This window comes from Podarcis raffonei, chromosome 8 (genome assembly GCF_027172205.1).
Source record: "Podarcis raffonei isolate rPodRaf1 chromosome 8, rPodRaf1.pri, whole genome shotgun sequence".
Lineage (NCBI taxonomy): Eukaryota > Metazoa > Chordata > Lepidosauria > Squamata > Lacertidae > Podarcis > Podarcis raffonei.
In genome coordinates this window covers 31,527,200-31,547,607 of record NC_070609.1, presented here as the reverse complement: position 1 = coordinate 31,547,607, position 20,408 = coordinate 31,527,200, and the positions used below count along the sequence as shown (strand labels likewise).

Sequence of the window (20,408 nt, the reverse complement as noted above, 5' to 3'; positions counted from 1 at the left end):
TATTTCAGGAACTGCAGATTAGGTAGTAACCTAACCTAACCAAATGTCTCCCTAGTCAGTTCCACTGAACTCATTGGGACTTACTCCCAGGTAAGTCAGTATAGGATTGCACAGTTTAAACTGCTTTTGCCACAATCCCTCTTCACGCTTGCCTAGGAATAAATCCCATTGAATGGTGTGACTCACTTCAGAGTGAAGATGGATAGGACTGTCCTGTGGATTATTTTGTCACTCAGCGGCTGTATTGCACCTCACAGTAAACAGGGGTGAATGGTTTATCACTATGCACAGATCACTCCCACTTTGCTCCGCTAGGGAGAAGGAGCAAAAAACCACAGTCCTTGGCTTAGTATTACATCTGAACCAGGGTTCAACCAAGCCATGATCTGAAGCTAATGTTTGTTCTTGGCTTACCAATCATGGGTTGATTGGAGCGAAACAAACCACAATTCCTGGTTCAAATGCAATGCTTTTGGGGAAGATCTTTATGTTCTCTGTGAAGCACTAATCATGGTTTAGGATGGTGTGCGAATGCACCCAATGTGTAGAACTAGGGAGTTGGCTAGAAACATAGGGGCTCCTAAGGATTAATCATGTGGTCTGAAAAAGCAGAAGGTGGACAGATTCCTTCCCAACTTCTCTAAGTAGCATATCTGATAGGCATCCCCCTTACTTTTTACTCCCCATAGCAAAGTCCTGCTGGCAGTTCAACTCTTACTTCTCCTTCATTGTAGGTGATTGTTTGGGGAGATTATGGGCGCATGGACCATAAGTGCTTCATGGGAATGGCCCAGATCGTTCTAGAAGAGCTGGACCTGTCCAGTGTGGTGACCGGTTGGTACAAGCTCTTTCCCACCTCCTCGCTGGCGGACTCCACCATCGGACCCCTTACGCGACGTCTCTCCCAGTCCTCTCTAGAGAGTTCAATAAGTCCGTCTTGCCCTTAAGGATGGACTGGGAGGAAAAAAGGAAAGCAAAGGAGGAGACACCCTGCTCTGCCACAAATTTGGTAGCATGGTTTGTAAATATCCCATGTCTTTCCCTCCCATCACCCTTCCTTCTACTTCTTCACAGAGGGAAGACTGCTACCAACGATTTTAGGCATTCCCTCACTCACCCTGCAGGTATGCGATTAAAGGAAGAGATAATTCCAGAATGTGGTGGGGGAGGAATTAAAAGGAGATGGGGGGGAGGAAAGGAACATGTGATAAAAGGCAAGTCATGCGACTGGCTCCCCATTTTCAAGACTGTTGCATCACTTTCAAACAAATTGCCTTTGAAAAGGAGTCACCCATTTCTCACATCTCTAATGCATTTTGGGGGACACATCTCGAACCTGACTCAGTTAATCCCATTGCAAGTAGCATGTTAATTGAATATGTTTCTTTCCTGCTCCATATTGTTTCATTTCCATATCTCTGAAGGAGAAAGTAGAGATTTTCTCATTTTTGTTTAGAAAAAAAGAAAAAAGAAAGACTGACTGAAATCAAGCACTATTCAGCTTTTTAAAAAGGAATGTAGCATCTTCAGACATTATGTAGCCTGTCATGTGCTCACAATTCTCTCTGCAATATATGGGTAGACAGTTTTCCTCCTGAATTTCTGGGTGCAAGCCTTGGAAATGTTGAGCAGGCAATCAGAGTTTTGTTTGTCTTGCATATAAAGGGTGGGAAAACAGGTGATTCTGCCAAAGTTGTGAAGTGGGGGGGGGGAGCTATAAATGGTGCATTTGACATGACTGTTACGTTTAAAGCATATTAAGGTTCCTGTTTTGCTTTCTCATCTTATGAACAATTTAATTTGTTTCTCCTACTCCAACCAAGGCATTAGCCTTTGGGCATAATCCAATCTCTCATCCAAGCCCCACTGGAATTGTGGGGCTTGTGCAAGAGCCCAGTAGTGCTGCATTGCTTCAGCTGAGAGATGCACACAAGATAATGCCAGAGAGATTGGTGTCCTTTGCAGTTTCATCTTTGCATGATCTTTGCCTTTGCATCTGGGTCCAGTTGGCAACCCAAGAGGCAGGATGTCAAACCACTGGCATTCAAATAGAAGGCGAAACTTTCACTGGACAAGGTAGAATATACCTCTTTGAAACCCTATTGGTGGGCATATCTGAATAGCACATTGTGGTTTTCTCATAAGGGTGAATGTGGTTCTGTCAATCTACTGTTTTGAATTTCAAACGTTCTGGCTGCAATCATAAATGCACTTACTAGGGAGTGAATCCCCACTGAATTCCCAGTGGGGTTTTACACCTGTGTAAACCTGCATAGGACTGGGTTATTAGTTGTGTATTCATGTGTTTTTAAGTAGCAATCTGGCACCCAAAGCAAGGGCCAGTTCCTGTAGCAAAACTGAGAATTACAGCTTTTAATGAAGGTGCCTACTAAAATTTGATGAAAATACTCAGGGGAGATACTACTGGAAATCATTATTTCTTCTTCATTATTCCTATGTTTTTTAAGTTTCACACTGACTGTAGTGTAGGAGATCTAAAACAGAAGGACCCCTTGTCACTGCAGAAGCAAACAAGAAGTTTTGGGACAATTTCTGCTTGCCAGCTAGCTTTGGATGTTTCATATTCAATCCAACAGTGCTCAAATTGAGATTTTTTAAAAAAAATATTATTAGTGGTAAGGAGCACATTTCACAAAGAAATTTCATAATCCTATATATAATGCACAAGATAAGATATGGGTTCTTCTGTTGCTCTAGCCAAGCATGAAACAACCAAGTTCTTAAGAAGAGTTAGAGTCAGAGAGATAAGAAAACAGCAAAGAATCATTTCCACCATTGAAATGAAGTGGATGGCAACCTTTTGCTGATGATGATCTGAAGGGATCCTGTCTCTGCCCTCACAAGGCACAAAGATCTGCACAGTAACCCTCTTTCAGCAACTTTAAACCTTTCTGGTCTTTTGGATTTGTAATTTATGTGCTTTCATGTTTAAGGCATCAGATGTACAATTTCAGCAAACCTGCAGCCTTCAGAGAGTTGATGAAATTCCATTGGTCTGGGTGTTCTCCTTGGCCATTTCATGCCTTTGTTCCAGTATTTTGTCCATTGTGGCTCCCCTCGCCACCCCCACCCCACCCCCAGAATAAGCAATATGTTGGTTTGCACCCAAGGTGCTCATTCTCTGGTTAATGTTAGAAAGTCTTCAGCGGGGGTGGGGGGGTGGGGAACTGATGCTCACTGATGTGTTACTCAAGTCATCTGTATTGATGGCTTTTTGGTATCCTCCTGCTGTACCTGCAGGTGTGGGCATTGCAGAAGATATAGCAAAGCATGAACTACTTTAAGTTATTTGTCCATCAGCATTTATGACAACCAATGCATTCAACTTTGCTCTTGCAGAAAAGTGAACAGATCTGTTTGGAGGTGGAAAAAACAACTAAATCACCACTTAGGTCATGACATGAAAGTTATTCAATTGGCTGTCCAAGCCACCTACTTTCTTGTGCCAATAGTAGAACTGTGCAACCAAATAGACCTATTTCTTGAAACCAAAAGAGGGCCATAACGAGATTTGCTGCCAAAGGCATCACTGAGCCCACTGTTTGTTTGGGAGCGAAGTAGGAAAGACCATTGAGATAGTGGACCAGTTGACTTGCTCTGCAAGTTACACCAGCTGGAAGAATATTCATAAAGCACCTAATGCCTCTGGGCCAGAATAGGGAGGAACTCTCTTGTAATACATGGCTTAAGTTTTCATAATGGCACTCATGCTTTGGAAAAACAAGAATAAGAGAGCATCACTTCTAAACACATCTCACCAGATATTTCTTCAGATGAAACTGGAACATTGTTGCCAGGCTGAAAGCACCTGATAGCAGACAGAAAGCGGGTCAATGATTCTCCATTCCTCTTGCATCCACATGGTGAAGTCATGACAAATCAGTTTCCAAGATGAACGCAGTATTCTTGAGCCAGTGCTGATAGGCATGAAAAACCTGACCTGCTTCACATTGCAGTCAACCACACGTTAGCGCAATCATTGGACTGCTATGCTGTACATTAACCCAACCCACAATTAGTGCACCAAACATCAAGGTTGGTCTCTACGGGAGATGTTTCAAGAAGGGTATGAAGACAAGTCACAGGTGCAAACTGGGGCATAGAACCACTCAGTCCACATGTCAGCATATGGGCTTAGGCTTTATCAGTTGGCCCATAACAAACTGTGGTGGTGGGATATCTACTTTGCTTTTCTTACCATGAAGAACCCCAACCCACATTTGTTCAGCAATGTGTGAATTAAGATTAGCTCTATATTTTATTGTCTGCTTCCAAACATAAGTGCACTGGCCGGCATCCAAAGAAAAAAGCAATTAGTTTCATGCATGCATTCAAAGACCTTAAAAACACACACAACACATTTAAAACTTTTTTCTAATGGCTCATCTTTGTAGGCAAGGGGTTGCATCCATGGACAGAAGATATAAAGGTTCAAATGGTATTTGGAAAAAAAACATTCCAGATTCTCTTGCACTAAACAATTTTCTAGGGGACACACAACCCATTCTGGTGGCAGTAATACTGTAGGAAAGAAAGCTGATGCAAACTAAGGGCGATGGGTTCACAAGCTCTCCTTTCCTCGGAAACCAAGCTACCAAGAAGCAGCTACTCTGCATTCCCAATCTTATTCCACTAATAAATGGGACTTTGAGCAGTTTCCCCAGCACATCCTGAAGGACAGTTGGGTTGTAGGGTGAAAGTATAGCTGATGAATGAATAATTTGGTATTTATTTGCCCCATATATTAATCCAGGTTACAGGAAATGCATGAAGGTGGAATTAAAATTGGGATCTATGGTTAAAACAAAGCTGGAGGGGGAGCGACTCATTTGAAATATTTCCTCTGGGAGTAGAAATGGTGAACAGCAACAGTCTTGGCCTTGTGCTGTTAATTAATAGTGCAAGACTAGCTGCTCCAGTTAACTGCTAGTTATTGGTTGTATACCTCATTATTTTAATTACTAATATGTTGTGACTTGTTTCAAGTGTTTGTCTGTCTGATAAAGGAAACTGTGGGTGTTGAGAAACAGCTGTGAGAAGCCTCCATTAGCACATCTCTTCCCCCGTTTGCTTTGCCCGTGAGTAGATACAGAGTTTGTCTACTAGTGTGCGATTATTTATTGCCATCATGTATATTTCACTTTTTTTAAAAGTTTACAAAAAAGGAGTCCGCAGAACCACAATAAAATCACAATTGAAATAGTATCAGATAATTATGAGCACTTCAGCACAAGCTGTATAAAAGGCAGCCACTCGGGTAGCCATTCCCAAGCTGGTGCCTTCCAGATGGTTTGGGCGCAGTCAGCACACATGTGCAATAACAATGGTTATTAGAGTTCTTATTGAAGTTGCTGTTGAAAAGTAGGTTTTGTAGAAGCCATTTGTCCGTTCCACAACTTCAAAAAAAAGTAGTAGTAGTTTTTGGCTTAAAAAAGCAGCCTCAGAACTGTTGAGGAGTGTTGGCAAAGGGGTGATGTGTGTGTTAATTGAGGTTGTTTTTAAGTCACTGGTCTCTGTCCACATTTAGGGGGTGGGTGGGTGGGTGGGAGGGAGGGGAAGAGAGAAAGATGTTTGTCAATTAGACATTCCAAGCACTTGCTGGAATGGAGGACTGTATTTCCGATATTCATAGCAAGGACCTCGAAGCAATGCTTTCCTGATGCCAGAGATGACAGCTTGTTCTCACTGGGCTTGGGTGCAATGGTCTCCCCCAAGACTGTGCACCTGGCTTTGGCCTAGTAGTGAACAGTTCTGGACTGTTAGCACTTTTGATGTTGGTGGCCTTGTTGGGGTTTTTTTCCTTCTTTTTTTAAAAAAGGGCTTATTACCGTACCGTATTTGTTAACTGGATGAAAATCCTTCACCTCCCCATCAGTTTGGTCTTCCCATCCCTTTTAAACAAAGCAACTAGCAAAATAGCACAGGTGATACCCACTGAATTCCCAGAGTGTGACAATGGAATCTGGAGGCGATTCTACCTCTAAATCCTGTTTGGCCTGGAGCTGTTCTGGAACTAGAATCGTGGTAAGGCCTGAGATCTATTCGTAAGACCATTTTAAAAATACCCCCAAAATGACATTTAAATAAAAAGAGACACTGATAAATGCAAACCTGATTTAGAAACTCTTTATATTGCCGTTGCTTTAAAATGAGACCTAATGCTTCCCTGAAGGAAAGAGTCCTTGTGAATATGATTCCTTCAGAATCGCTGCCCATGGCAGATGTGGTGCAGGAATTCATATATTTGCAGTTTTGTGTCACTTTTCATTATAAAAAAATTCAAAACAGTATACAAGTAATTAAACTGCATACAAAACATACACACACACACTGTAAAAACCACATTAGCAGCAGAGCTGAGCAGCATCTTAGCTAGGGGTCAGCAACCTTTTTCAGCCGTGGGCCGGTCCACCGTCCCTCAGACCATGTGGTGGGCCGGACTATATTTTGAAAAAAAAATATGAACGAATTCCTATGCCCCACAAATAACCCAAAGATGCATTTTAAATAAAAGCACACATTCTACTCATGTAAAAACACACAGATTCCTGGAGCGTCCACGGGCCAGAATGAGAAGGTGATTGGGCCTCCTCCGGCCCCCGGGCCTTAGGTTGCCTACTCCTGATCTTAGCAGATGCCACTTCTAAATGCATAACAGAAAAATATGTTAATCTGCTTCAAAAGGGATGACAGAGAGGGAGTCAAATAGGCTAAAAGTTCTGGGGCTAAAACAGAAAAAAAGCTCTGCTTCATGGAGGCCAACTTGATTTCTATATATTATACTTTCAGCAGTAGACCTTAAATTGGTGGTGTTCATATGGAAACAGATTCCCCATGGGAGAATCTGGACCTAAACCATTTATGGTTCTTTAGGTCAAAAACAGAACCCTGAACTGAGCTCATTAACCAGGGGTGGCTGACATTTGGTCCTCAACATGTGGGACTACAGCTGACTACCGGGCATATTGGCTGGGGCTGAGGGAAGTTGGAGCCCCAACATCTGGAATGGCACAGGTTAGCCCTGCCAGGTTAACAATCAATGCAGATTCTCCAAGGAGGTGTAATGCGACTGCAGCACGTTGCGTCTGCCAATAGTCAGGCAGCAGCATTCTGCTCTAGCTTAAGTTTTCTGACTTGCTTCAAGGGAAGCCTCAGTAACTGGAAAGCAGGCACATCCGTTACCTCACCCACGTTTCCTTCTGTCAACAAAGTAGCATGGGCCATGGGACATTACCATGGAGACAGGGAGATGAGGAACAAAAGATTGACTTAGAAGCCTGACATGACTGAGGAATGCAGAAAGGGTATGCGTGTGACACGATCACAGCAAAGAATGTTTAATTAAGCAGGGGTGACACGAGCAATCACTAGGAGTTAGAATACAGCAGGGAAGCAGGGATCAGTCTATTTCTGGCCTGTGTCAGTTTCACATAACCATTTCCCCCTCTTTTGGTTTTAATCTGCAACTTATTTATTTTCAGATCTTTACAAAAATTAATATTTAAATAAGTATTTCATCTAGATATATTTTATCCCAAAATATGAATTTTGGTACATGTTTTGAGCTGATAACTGTATAATAAAATTTGGACCAGGGCGAAAGCCAAAAGATGATTATTTTCCAATCAGTGTATTTGTCTGGGAGGTGCAAATCTTTTGCTTAAAGATATGGACCAAATATAGTTCTCCTTCAAGGAATAGCTATGGTAGTCCTCACCATACAGCATAAAAAAGGTTTCAAAATCAGGTTTTTAAAATTGTGGTTTTGGGGTGTGTGTTTTTTAAAGCACGTAGAAAGTCAATATTCTTTTAAGTTGAGGTGGAGAACACTTTTGCCCTCCAGATGTGGCTGAGCTACAGCTGCCATAATCCTTGGCCATTATTCATGCTTGTTGATGCTGATGCAACATCTGGAGGGCCAAAGTTTCCCCATCCTTGCTCTAAGTCAACCAATACAACTGCCAACCTGCCTTCAAATCTCTCCTATTTGGCTATATTTTTTTTTAAAAATTGTATAATGGCCTTTGCTTTAAATGATAGACTTACCACAAAGTTTGAATACAAGGGAAAACCCCACACTTGGAGATTATTCAAAATCTCCTGGTCACACTGAGCACAAGAAGGGATGAGCTTGTGATGGGCAGTGGAAAATTTGATTATTTATGAACCAAGAAACATAACACACACTTACACACAAATGGCAATTTTATACCTGCGCTCTGTAATGTTTTCTATGTGATGTGGTCTTTCCTAAATGTAGAACTCTTGTATTTTTCTGTGGGTTTATATGCAGCAGGACTGACAGCTTTGAGGGTGCACGCTCAATTTTGTATAAACATTCTTGACAAGTTTTTTCTCCTCTTTCCAAAGGAGACAAGATGGATTAAAAAAAAAGTTAATGTCTCTCCATTTGGCTTGTTAAATGCATGTACAGTATTTGGGCAGCAAGTAAAGACAATTAAAGCCAGTTTTGAAAACTGTTTTGACTGCAAACTGTGTTTGGAAAAGTTGCGCCAATAGTATTTCCAGTTCTTGACTACATGTTTCATGCATCCAGTACATGCACCCACGCAAATAAGCGCCAAAGGTAGGTGTTTGCATAAATTCACACTTGGTTTTAATAGGAGTCTACCATAATTCTTGCAGATAAATGTATGTGGCCGTGTGTACGCCACACTAAAGATGGAAGTGATTCATTCAACTTCTCCACAATATTATCCCACCTTCATTAATCCTTTCACACTGTTGTCATCAAATGGTTCAATGATCTTCCTTAATGTTTCTTGCATCTGAAGCATCTGCTTTAACACACGTTTTTAGCTTTGAAATCGTTTCCCCCTTGCTGTGTTGTCAACCTGCATACATTTGTTTTTCTGGAATTTGTGCTCTTTTATCATCTCCATTTAGGCAAGACTTCCACTTCTTTAAGGAAGCCTTCTTGCATTTGATTATTTATCCATCTAAAAAAATTATAATCTGAGCAGCACAAACAAGACAATATAAAATAATCACAAGGCAGGTATCTAAAATAGTATAAACAAGGGTGCATGCTTAATGTTAATGGGCAGGAAGTTCAGAGTAATAGATGCTGCCACAATGAAAGAGAGACTCCTAATAGACACAGAATCAATACTGTGTCATTTGTAAAATGTTTAACAGATTTACACTGAGGAATTTTACTTCCCTCCTTTTAAACTAGTCTCATGTTGAAGAAGTTTCTGTTTTGAAATTAGATGTGGCCACGGTGGACTTTCTGGATAATTGTCCACTTAAACCTGTTCCTGGGAGGTTTTTCAATGCTTGCCTCACACACCAGATTTCAGGTCCCTCAAAGCTTCTTTTAACTGCACAACTTTTCTTGTGACTCTTTAGTCTTTAGTTTCTGTATGCTCATTGCCAAAGTTCACCCCTCCCTAGTTTGAGGATCTGAAACACTTAACACCATCCCTAAAGGGTGAGTTTTCCCAAACCAGATTCTTCCAAGCAGACAGCTCCCTCCCTAAGTGGTCACTTAAAAACCCATAACATCTTCAAGTGAGTGAAGCCTGTCTCCTTCAACAAGTCCAACATGTCCCAAAATGTTCTCAGTGCTTACCAGATCCAAGTCCTTCCTCCCAGCACCAGCCTCATTGTTAATTTGCTTGTCAGACCCTGTCCAGGCAGTGATAATGAAAGCAATGCCTTTGAGGTCCTGGGCTTAACATCCTAAAATTTGGCTGCCAGGACCTTGCAACTATATTTATGGGATTACAACACTCTGGTCAGCCACCTTGGACTAAAGATAACAGATTTGTTTTCGTAAGAGCCAGAAGCTCACAGCACCAAGGACACATGCATGGGTTCTACCTAGCAGGCAAAAAAAAGCATACACAGGATGCTCCATGCAAGCAAAAACAAAAAAACAAAAACAAAAACCAAAAACCAATGCATAGTTCTTACAGTTGCTGATTAGCAGAGACAACTGAAATTCACTCAGCATAAATGCTTAATGCATTTGGGTACATGTGTAGAAGTATTAAAATAATTTTAACACAATGAGTTAAGATAGAGAGAAACAAGGTTTCACTGCAATATTTTTATTAAGGAATTTACATATACACAAGGTAAAGTAGACAGAAGATGCCTAGCTTTCATTTATGCTTTCTTTCAAAACCACAGATTGGATATTCTTCCTCTGTGTAGTTGCTGAGGCGAGTCGGACCACCCCAGTCCCATAGTTTGTATTCCACCACTAAAACTTTCAGGCTGGCAAGTGTGTGTGTTACACAGGAAAACAAAAAAGTGCAAAAAAAAGTGCAAGGAGAAAACTTGCCAGAGTCTTGGCCCTTTGATCAATTAGGTCATTAAAATGTAAAAGAAAGAAAATATTGGTGGGCAGGTGGGGAGAGGAGAGGTTGTTTAAATAGGTCGCCACCACTGGTGGTTAGAAAGAAGAAGCAGTTGTTTCAAAGTGGCGCCAATTTCACCCCACCTTGTTCACAGTTCCAGAAAAAAAGATTTGTGCTCAGGGGCCTCATGGGAATTCTACCAGTTCCAGGGTAATAAATTTCAAGCTCATGAAAGGTGGAACTAGTTCTGGAAAACTCCATAGTGTGTGTGTGTGTGGAAATGGAATGTTCAGTAGAAAAAAGGCAAAAGGATGAAGGCAAGATAACTTTTTTTTTTTGGTATGGGGGAGGGGGAGAAGAGATCGTAAACCTCAGAGAAGGGGCTTGATTTCTGAAATACAGGCCACCTCCCACCTTATGTGCACGCTCACATAGTTTTAAGAGCCAAGATAGTGAAATATCCAGTTCCATCATCAGTTCCATGGATGTGGAGTTGGAAAGCAGCAGAGAAGGTTTCCCTTATTACAGGGAAGGTCCAGCCAAGATCACCAGAATGGAAAGCAAAACCTTAAAATAACCTCAGGGAGCAACTTTTAATAATGCAGAAAACAAACAAACAAACAAAAACCCCTCAAACAAGAAAACAGAAGCAAAGGAAGAAACAAAAGGTCCAAAATCCTGGTGTATTATTTCCACACCTGGGAACTGAGGGTCTGATTGGTTCCTTGGGCCCCTCCTCTGCCCATAGACTGTCCATATCCCACCATTCCATTTGTGCCATAGAAGTTCATCCCAGCCATCTGCTGCGTCATCTGAATGAGAGAGAAGGCAAGAAATTGGTCAGAAGGCCCATTCTATAATACCAAGAATGAGGAACCTGTGAGCCTCAAGATGCTATTTGACTACAGCTCCCATCAGCAGTGGCCAGCGTGGCCAATAACCAGGATGATGGGAGTTGGAGCCCAGCAACTTCTAAAGTAGCCTTCGTCAACCTGGTACCTTCCAAATGTTTTGGCTGAGAACTCCCATCACCCCTGGCGCTTAAGCCATGTTGGCTGGGGCTAATGGGAGTTTCAGTCCAAATCACCTGGAGAGTACCAGGTTGGAGAAGGCCAGTCAGGAGCACTGCAGAGGATACTCATCCCTGTCCTACACACACCTTTTAAATTTCTTGCTCTGTAAACAGATTTCAGCTGGCTATGACACCTTTGCTGCTCTCATTTTTCTGGACTTGCTAGCATCTAGGTCCAATAACCAGTTGCTAGTGACCATGGTGGTTCTCAGAACGGACTTAATGAGCTTCCACAATTTCTTATCCTTTACAGGGAGATCATGATTGTTATGAAAAATATCCATTTTCAGAATATGTTGGCAACTAACTCCATGGGCTTACTGATTGGAGTTCTGATGGATTGAACGCCACAGGAGCCTGATGTTCTGTCTCTGGATCCAACCCATCCAAGAAGGCGGCTGCCTCTTTGCTTAAGAGAGGCAGAATGCCTTCTTGCAATGCCCAGCCTTGAGCAAAGGCCAGACATCACATGTGCATGGTAGGGCTGAGCCAAATGAAGCTTCATCAGGCTCAGTCCCACCTCCAACACAGAGACAGCAATGTTTTGAGGGGACTGTGAAATAGTTCTTAGTGAACCCTGTAGCTATAAAAGGAAGCAACCAATGTATCCTAATGTATTTCATTTGCCCTTCATGACATCAGCACATAAGAGATGTGATGTCATCACACGCAATACATGATCCCCAATTGGCTGGGATTATGGGGGTGGGGGGAGGCTACCGAAGCAGCAGAAGAGGGAAAACAAGCAGTAGGTTAGTTAAAACCCTGCATTTCCCTCCATATGTTTTAGTTAGGGCTACCAGGTTATTGAAGGATTCAGTCAGCATATTACCCAAACCTCTACAGTGGTACCTTGGGTTACATACGCTTCAGGTTACAGACTCCGCTAACCCAGAAATAGTGCTTCAGGTTAAGAACTTTGCTTCAGGATGAGAACAGAAATCGTGCTCTGGCGGCGCGGCAGCAGCAGGAGGCCCCATAAGCTGAAGTGGTGCTTCAGGTTAAGAACAGTTTCAGGTTAAGAACGGACCTCTGGAACGAATTAAGTATTTAACCCGAGGTACCACTGTATCTCTCAGTCCCGAAAGGCGCCTATATGAGAGACCCTATTTTAGTATCTCCTTTCATTCCCTCTTACAAGTAGAACACAAGAGCCAGAAAAGCTCACCCTGTTTAACTCCCAGCCACCATCAATTACATTTGTTTCAAGCATTTCATTTAAGAAACTTTGAGAACTGTTACACAGAGAGCTACCTATATAATGAGAATACACATAAAGTGAGAGGCAATTTTATTTGTCAACTACTGTACTTTTCTGTGTACGTACTTTTTGGGGGAGGATTGAACAGAATTTTTGGGGGAGTTGTTGAGCTTTTGGAGGGGGGGCAAGAGTTGTTGAGCTTTTTTAAGGGGAAAATGCCAAAAAACGCTCACACGGCAGACCAACAATACCGTGTGCGCGCGTCACCAAAGCAACCTATCCTCTGTCCCATTGCTGAAAAAAGCAGCAAATTGACCAGCCATTTGCCGCAGCGACAGCCAATCAACAACAGCCCTTGCAGCAGCCACCAATCACAATCTCCAACTCGTGGCAACAACCTATCCCACGGCCCCACAATGCACTACCCATGTATAAGACGACCCCTAATTTTGAACATGATTTTGGAATAAAAAAACATACGTCTTATACAAGGAAAAGTACGGTAACTCTACTGACTAAAGATTGCTGCATCATCCCAGGCTTCCCCTTACTCATCCTTGATCTCCTGTATCCCTACACCCATTTCTCAGACTTCCCAATTCATTGAAAAAAGAGTAGGCTAGAAATGTAAAAACTAAATTCTACATTATCTGTAAGAGCAGGCAGCTTGTTTTTGTGGGAAGCAAGAGAGCTTGCCCCAAGCCCAAAGGAGTTATGCAGCAGCCACCCTTGCCCCCAATGCCCCCTCTTACCTGGGCAATGTTCCACTGTAACTGCTGTGCTGGTTGCACCCCATACACGGGGGGTGGGACGGGTGCCATGCCAGCCACGTACCCAGCCTGCTGTGCTGGCATCATCCCATTGGGGACGCCGATGACTGCTCCCTGCATGCCGCCTACGTAACCCGCTGGGATGGCCATGGGTGCCACCATGCCAGCTGCTCCCTGCTGTGCCATCATCCCAACTGGTGGTGCCATCATGCCACCCATCATGCTGCTGGGGGGTGGCATGCCTGGAAAACTGGGGTATGCTGCAGGGTACCCCATTTGGGCTGGGGTGATGAACACAGCTCCTAGATGAGATTTTTTTAAAAAAAGGTGTTAGTGCTGAAGGGAGTCCTGGGAGGAGTCTGGGTTATTTCAATTTCTCTGCTGACATGCTGTCTTTATGCCTGACGAGCCCACAAGGCAGCCTTTCTTTGCTACTCCATTCTATGGGCATCAGAGTTTGACATTTTGTGTGAGTCACACCGATTGTAATCAAGAAGCAAGGTTGGGAATTGGGGGTGGGACAAGAGGAAGAGACAATCACCTCTTCGCATATGCACATCCAAATCGGGAACTAACCTTGGGATGAAAGACTAGAAATGCATTCCTCCTCTACATCCTAGAAAAGTGCTCTCAAAGGGTGTGAATGACGTAAAACAGTCTGTGATGATGGAGACAGGGAGTGGGAGGAGGAGAGTGCAACTACTTTTTTTGCATGCAGCGTGGTGAAGCAGTTAACAGTGTCAGATGAGGGCTGCATCAGAATGCTAGCCACACCACTGCTCTCCAAATACAGGATATCAAACTAAATCTGATGCAGACTCTTTTCAGCTGCTGTCCACCCCCCCCCCCCACAAATGGCTGTAGAATGCTCTCCCCGGCAAGGACTGCCTAGACTAGGTGCCAAAATTAATAACTTTTTGGTGCCCAGTTACAAAATATCTCTTCTCCCATGCTTTCGTAGGATTACGATAACCATGCTTAATGCTGTTTGGGGTGGGGCGTAGGAGAGAGAGGGCACTGCTTTATTGCTAAACTTCATGGAGATTTTTTCCCCCACCTAGAGCTGCTTTGTACTGGATGGTCAATAAATCAAACAACAAGTCCATCAATTTCTACTATTAAATTGCCTAACTCCAGTGATTTCAGTGGGCTTATTCTGAGCATGATGAACATTAGATATCACCCACAGCATCTAGGAGAAGCACTTTACTTGCCTGTCATAGCCCCAGCACCATAAAAAACCAACATAAAACATTGACATAAACTCTTCAAGAAAACCAATTGCATATTCAACAAGCCTTCCTAGCTTTACCATTAGAACATCTCCATGCAGTCTACTAACTTGAACAAAACCTTTCCTAAATTTAGAAGCTGCACCAAACAATGCAACTTTATGCTTCAAACCCAGCAAATGAGTTAACCACTTACAAAATTATTCTCTACTAGTTACATTCATTCGCCTTCCTCAAATATAGCATTAGCGATAACTGGCCACAGGACCTTTCCCCTACCCTTTCCATCCCTCACTGGGTACCTTGTGCAGGCATTTGTGGGGTCTGGGAGCCATATAAGGAGAGGATAGAATCCTTTGAGAGCTGCTTCTTCCCCATCTCTTCTGACTTGCTTCCAGGCTCTGGGAAAAGGTTCAGGTTTTCAGGAACAGAACCAGCACTCCCGGCTGTGGGCATAGAGCCAACAACCTGGCAAGAGAATGTACCATGTTTATTCCCAATGGCGGAGGGAGGGAGAAAACAAGGGATACCGCATTCTCCCTAAACATTCAAAAGCATTTCACAAAAATATTTGAGATACTGTATCTCATTCTCTGTGACCAAAAAGGCCCTCAAGGTAATGCACAGCAAACCAATTTACAGTCCTTACACAGCAGCGCTGCATGGTAGGACAATACTGCCATTCCCATGCAACAGATGAAAAGCGGAGGACAAAAGAAAAGTGGATTTGCTGCTCTTTGAAAACTCAGCCAGACAAAACTCAGGGACAAATAAGAGCAGATAGACAATGGAGAGAAAGATGGTCAGCAGCTCCACAGTCGGCCTCTAGCTTTTCTGCCTGCCTGAGAGGATCTTCAGAATTCTCAAGAGGAACAGCCTGATTTGCACAGGGTTACCTGTTAAGTAATGTGTAACCAGAATCTAGTTACAGTGGAACCTCGGTTGTAGAACGTAATCCGTTCCAGAATACCGTTCGACTTCCGAAACGTTCAACAACCAAGGCGCAATTGCTGGTTGGCAAATTCCTTTTAAAAATAGAGAAACGCGCCTCAGAAGCCTTTCGACTTTTGAGGCGCGTTTGAAAACAGCAGCATTCACTTCCGGGTTGTCAGCATTCGGCTTCCGAAGCGTTCGACAACCAAGGTTCCACTGTATTAGCAATTCGCTGCAGATGTTGCAATCAAACACTGAAAGCAGACATGTCAGCCAAGCTTTCTTTGCTAGTCAATTTGATTTAACAACAGTGAGACGCAACAATATACAAGCATTTGGAAGCTGGCTGCAAGGGTACACCAGCCCATCAACATGAATCTTCCTCCTCCTTTCAAAACTTGGGTTGTTGGGTATTCTACTTTTCTCACCTTCCTCTCAGAGGTCATGGAGGCAAACAGGTCCAAGTCCTTCTCTAAACAGCTACTTGATCTGCCATTGGGGAGGGTTGTTGAAACAGGAACATCTGGAAAAGAGGAATGTAATGGGAACAGCCTGAAAGAGGGGCTAACTAATCCAAATCCAGTAAAAATCCACTGGTGGCCAGCGGCCCAATCACCAGCTGGCCCGCCACTTGCTTGGGCCTTTTGACCCCAAACAACAAGATGTATCAAATCCCTCTAGCTATATAAAAATTGCGCAAATTAGGGTGAGTTCTCTCACGATGGATTATTTCTGTCGCTGTGTTCACGTGGAGGGCAAGGAGCTACACAGAGCAAAGTCCCATCACCTAGACCAAATGAAATCCTATTCGGCCTCCCCGTTACCTCTGGCTTCCGAGGTTTCATCAGGCATTGCTCACACATGTACAAGTGTAACTTGGCAGCTATGCTGGCAGCAGGCAGTGAATTTGTGGCCATCCAGATGTTGTTGGACTCCCAACTCCTATCAGTCCCAGCTAGAATGGCTAATGGCCAGAGATATTGGGAGTTGGGAGTCCAATTGTGTCTGAAGGGCCACAGGGATTCACCATCTCTGCCAGAGGGGCTACAAATTTGATTTAATATTTTTACATGAAATGTAAGATTCTTAGGAAGCTGAATTTTACTCCATATACTGTAATCTATGCAGGACTCGGGGAAGACACAAAGCATTGGCTTCAGGATATAAAAGGAGAAACTGCCACAAACGTTAGTGCTGCCCATCCCCCCCCCAGTCATCTGTCTTTTTTGAAAAAGGCAGGCTGGAATTGTCATGATCTCCACCCTAAACTAGGCACCCACCACTAACCCAACCCCAATGGCTCACGGTGTATGTTAATTTGGGCCACGGTATCCTTTAAACCAAGCTACGCTCTTCACTTTGCTGATCCTGCAGAAGCAACTGAGACCACAAGCTCTGTTGCAGTGCTGGGTAGCAGCTGCAGTTCAGAGAAGACTCAATTCGGTGATTTCTGCTGCAGAGGCAGATTTTCAGTACCTCAAAGGATATGTTCCTGTCCACCTCCCATCAGGGGACAACTCTTGGGGAGCAAAGGCAGAATATTACATGCTACATAATCTGCAAAGAAGAGAGCAAGTGCAGAAGGGAGAGTAATGCAGAGAGCAACATCTGCAGCTGTTCCGTAACCCCATTAAGAGGGAGGTGAGCTGCTGCAGCCAGGATAAGAGGAATTTCATGCATGGCTTGCAGTTTTGCTTTGTCGTCCCCCTCCCTTAAATGTTTCATCATCTTTAAAGAACAGCAGTGAGATGGGCTGGGATCTAAACCTTGGTGCCAGATAGAACTATGTGAGCTGCAGAAAACAGAAGAATAGAATATCTAATTCACTTTAAGCTCAAAGGCAGCCCTACACCAACAGTCTAGCTCGGAAAAGCCTACTTCGACAGGCAGCAGCTCTTCAAAGTTTCAGGTAGAGAGAACTACTCTGCTAGAAGCTCTTTTGATAGGGCTTACAAGGGACTGAACCTGGGGTCTTCTGCATGCTAAAGCACCTGCCAGGTTATGGGTGTGCAAAACCCCTATGCAAAAGCACAATGATGTAGAGGCAGAGACAAGTTATACTACACTGGAGCCCACCACCCAGGCAGATCAAAAAATCCTATTGCCAATGCCAATGGTGTGATCCATGCTGCCACGAGGCCACCTGCCAGGAGCATGCTCACCTGAGGGAACCTGAAGCACCCCTTTCTGCACAGGTATACCTGAAAATCCTGCCTAACAATCTGCTTTGCAATCTACCAAAGCCACCAGATCTCTTCCAAAAGAAACAATGGATGGAAGTAGATCCAGGAACATCTACTGAAAGGTAGAGGTAGCACTGAAACACCCCAAAGGATTTGTTGCTGTGGCCTCTCTAGGGAGCAGCACTTGTTATTTCTGCCTCCTCTTACTCACGAATGCCTAGTTTTAATACCACACAGAGTATGACATCACCTTGCTGTGCTCTTCTCCACCCACACTGCTGACTGGCAGTGGTGCAGGCAGGGGAAAAAGGCAAGAAAAAAGGATGTTGCGTTTTATGTTGTGTTCAAAGTGGATCTTTTGAGGAAGGCAGTCCCAGGAGTGTGGGAAGGGAGACAGACTGAGCCATGGGCTCTCTTGGAACACCCAGTCTCATTCCTGAGTGTTTCAGCAAATGTCGTTTATGCAGTTCCATTTCAGTCAAGGATGAAGAATGAAGGATTAAAAGGTTAGGCCAGAGTCTTTATAGGAGGGGTTGGTCTTGGAACTTTGAAGGCAGTGATTTTTATGCTTCACTGAAACACAGAAGTATAGCACAGAAAGCTGCCTTATACAGAGATAGGTCATTTGCCCATCTGTCTCAGCCCTGTCTACAGTAGGGGTGGGGAACCTTTTTGGCTTGGTGGGTCAGAAATTTATTTCCACCCATCATGTGTGCCAATTTTAACAGGTGGTTGGGACCACCCACATCTTAAAGTGGGGAGAGATAGTGAGTGATCAGCAGGCTTGAACTCCTTACACATCAACTGATGAGCAGGAAACTCAATCCTGCTTTCTTCAGGTACACAAGTGAGTTCCCAGCAAAGAACCCGCTTGTGCACCCAAACCAAACAGGATTGGTTCCCGTGATGATGCATTGCAGAGGATTCTGGGTGACACACAGTTCACACAGGGGTGGTGCAGGGCCTGACTCTACATAAGCTTGGGAGCATACAACAACACACCATATGTTCCCCCACATCTTACACTGCAGAGGATGGGCAGTAAAATCAGGCACAAGCTGTCTTTCAAAGAGGCTTGCCTGCCATGTGTGTTTTCCTTATGGATAAAAGCCCTTTGTTCAAGGAAACACAAGAGTGGACAGAATACCCTGTGGCAGCTATTTAACCTGTTTCCAGCACCTACAGTGTGTGTTATCATGTATAGAACATCACACCAAGGTGCATTTGGACAAAGAAAAAGCTCCAAAGCGCACATCATCTTACCAAGTCCCAGCAAGTCCATGACGGGCTCAGAAGATCTGGAAGGACTTTTCCTGGATTGAGAGTCATCTTTCTTCTGAGGCTGAGCCAAATAGAGTAAAAAGCCCCTCAGTTACTTTGATGCAGACTTCGCCAATCTGGCGCCCTCCAGACATTTTGGACTACATGCTGGCTAGGGCTGATGGAAGTTGTAGTCCAAAACGTCTTGAAGGTACCAGGTTGCAAAATGTTTCCTTTACATGTTGTCAAAAGCTGCCTCCAGTTTGAAAAGCTTTTTCAAATGTTTGGAGGCTGTTTGAAAAGCAGAAAATAAACCTACTAAATAAATCGAGGACAGGCAATATGGAGCACTCTAGATGTTGTCAGACTACAACTCCCATCATACCTGACTACTGGGCCATGCTGCCTGGGAGTTGGAGTCCAACAACATTTGAAGGGCATCTGGTTGCCTACTACCAAAGTAAAATAACACATACTAGCTCTGTACATAAAGAGGGTTTACCCAAATTCCCAACAAAAAATGAAACAAATGATACACGGAGCATAAAATTACAGTCCCAGATGTTAACACGCCCCCATCTGTTCATCTGAAGTTCAGGAACAACCACACACAGCAGAAGGAAGGGTTGTCTTACCATTTTCACTTTCTCAAAGATTATTGGCTCCAGCTTTTTCCCTGAGGCTATCTCTTTTTTCCATTTGTCATCCTTTTCTCTCTGTGTATACAATCAAATGAAGCAGTGAGAGAGTGAGGAAAGTAGCTGAACATGACATTGTCTTTTCCAGGCCAGTGGGACAGAAAGAGCAGCTGGTCTGGCAAATGTAAAACCCCTTAAACCACACCACACTTCCCCAACAGAAGCGAAGCATTCCTAGTTTCCAGCCATATTACGTCAGAAATGGGACATGTGTTGGTGCTTATTCCCTTTCAACTTCTCCAATGTGCAAGAGGACACAGTAGCCACATCTGGCTGCTGAGCAAATGCAAAAAAGGTTCAGGTAGTCATCATCATCAACCTTTTATTCGACCGTCAGTCAGAAAAAAGTACATTTGTCAATACACAGTTAAAACATCCAGGAAGATTTTAGAACTTAGCCAACACTAAAATGGGCTAAACAGATAGCCCCATATCAATACAGTCAATTATAGTCTTGCGACGCTTAAAAGCTAAAAAAAGAAATTTGGCCACCAAGGAAGGTATAGCTCTAGTGACATTATTCAGCAAGTGTAAAACCTGGTTTTCTCCGGGTAGGAAGCTAAATTGACATAGGTGTGGGTCTATAAAATTTTGTCTAAGCTCTGCATAAGAAGGGCAAATCAAGAGAATGTGTTCGGTGCACTCAACCACACCCATGGCACAATGACAGGTTCTCTGGGCGTATGGTACTCCCCTGTACCTTCCCCACA

At 43.6% G+C, this 20,408-nt stretch overlaps 2 protein-coding genes across 6 annotated transcripts in view; one reads left to right on the top strand and one right to left on the bottom strand.

Annotated features, from left to right (window-relative positions):
* The window catches only part of RIMS3 (regulating synaptic membrane exocytosis 3), a 71,462-nt gene extending 66,297 nt beyond the window's left edge, over positions 1-5,165 (top strand). For 3 of the 4 annotated variants that reach the window (XM_053398933.1, XM_053398932.1, XM_053398936.1), the window contains exon 7: positions 735-5,165. In XM_053398933.1, the coding sequence (XP_053254908.1) occupies positions 735-947 (213 nt within the window). In that variant the 3' untranslated portion in view covers positions 948-5,165. The remainder of the gene's footprint in view (positions 1-734) is intronic. The other variant, XM_053398937.1, reaches the window with a different exon arrangement.
* Positions 5,166-10,081: 4,916 nt separating this feature from the next.
* The window catches only part of SMAP2 (small ArfGAP2), a 30,105-nt gene continuing 19,778 nt past the window's right edge, over positions 10,082-20,408 (bottom strand). For both annotated transcript variants that reach the window (XM_053398930.1, XM_053398931.1), the window contains exons 6-11: positions 19,636-19,716; positions 19,004-19,082; positions 15,986-16,080; positions 14,927-15,092; positions 13,375-13,694; positions 10,082-11,161 (exon numbers count right to left, since the gene is read on the bottom strand). In XM_053398930.1, coding sequence (XP_053254905.1) covers positions 11,036-11,161; positions 13,375-13,694; positions 14,927-15,092; positions 15,986-16,080; positions 19,004-19,082; positions 19,636-19,716 — 867 coding nt within the window. In that variant the 3' untranslated portion in view covers positions 10,082-11,035. The remainder of the gene's footprint in view (positions 11,162-13,374; positions 13,695-14,926; positions 15,093-15,985; positions 16,081-19,003; positions 19,083-19,635; positions 19,717-20,408) is intronic.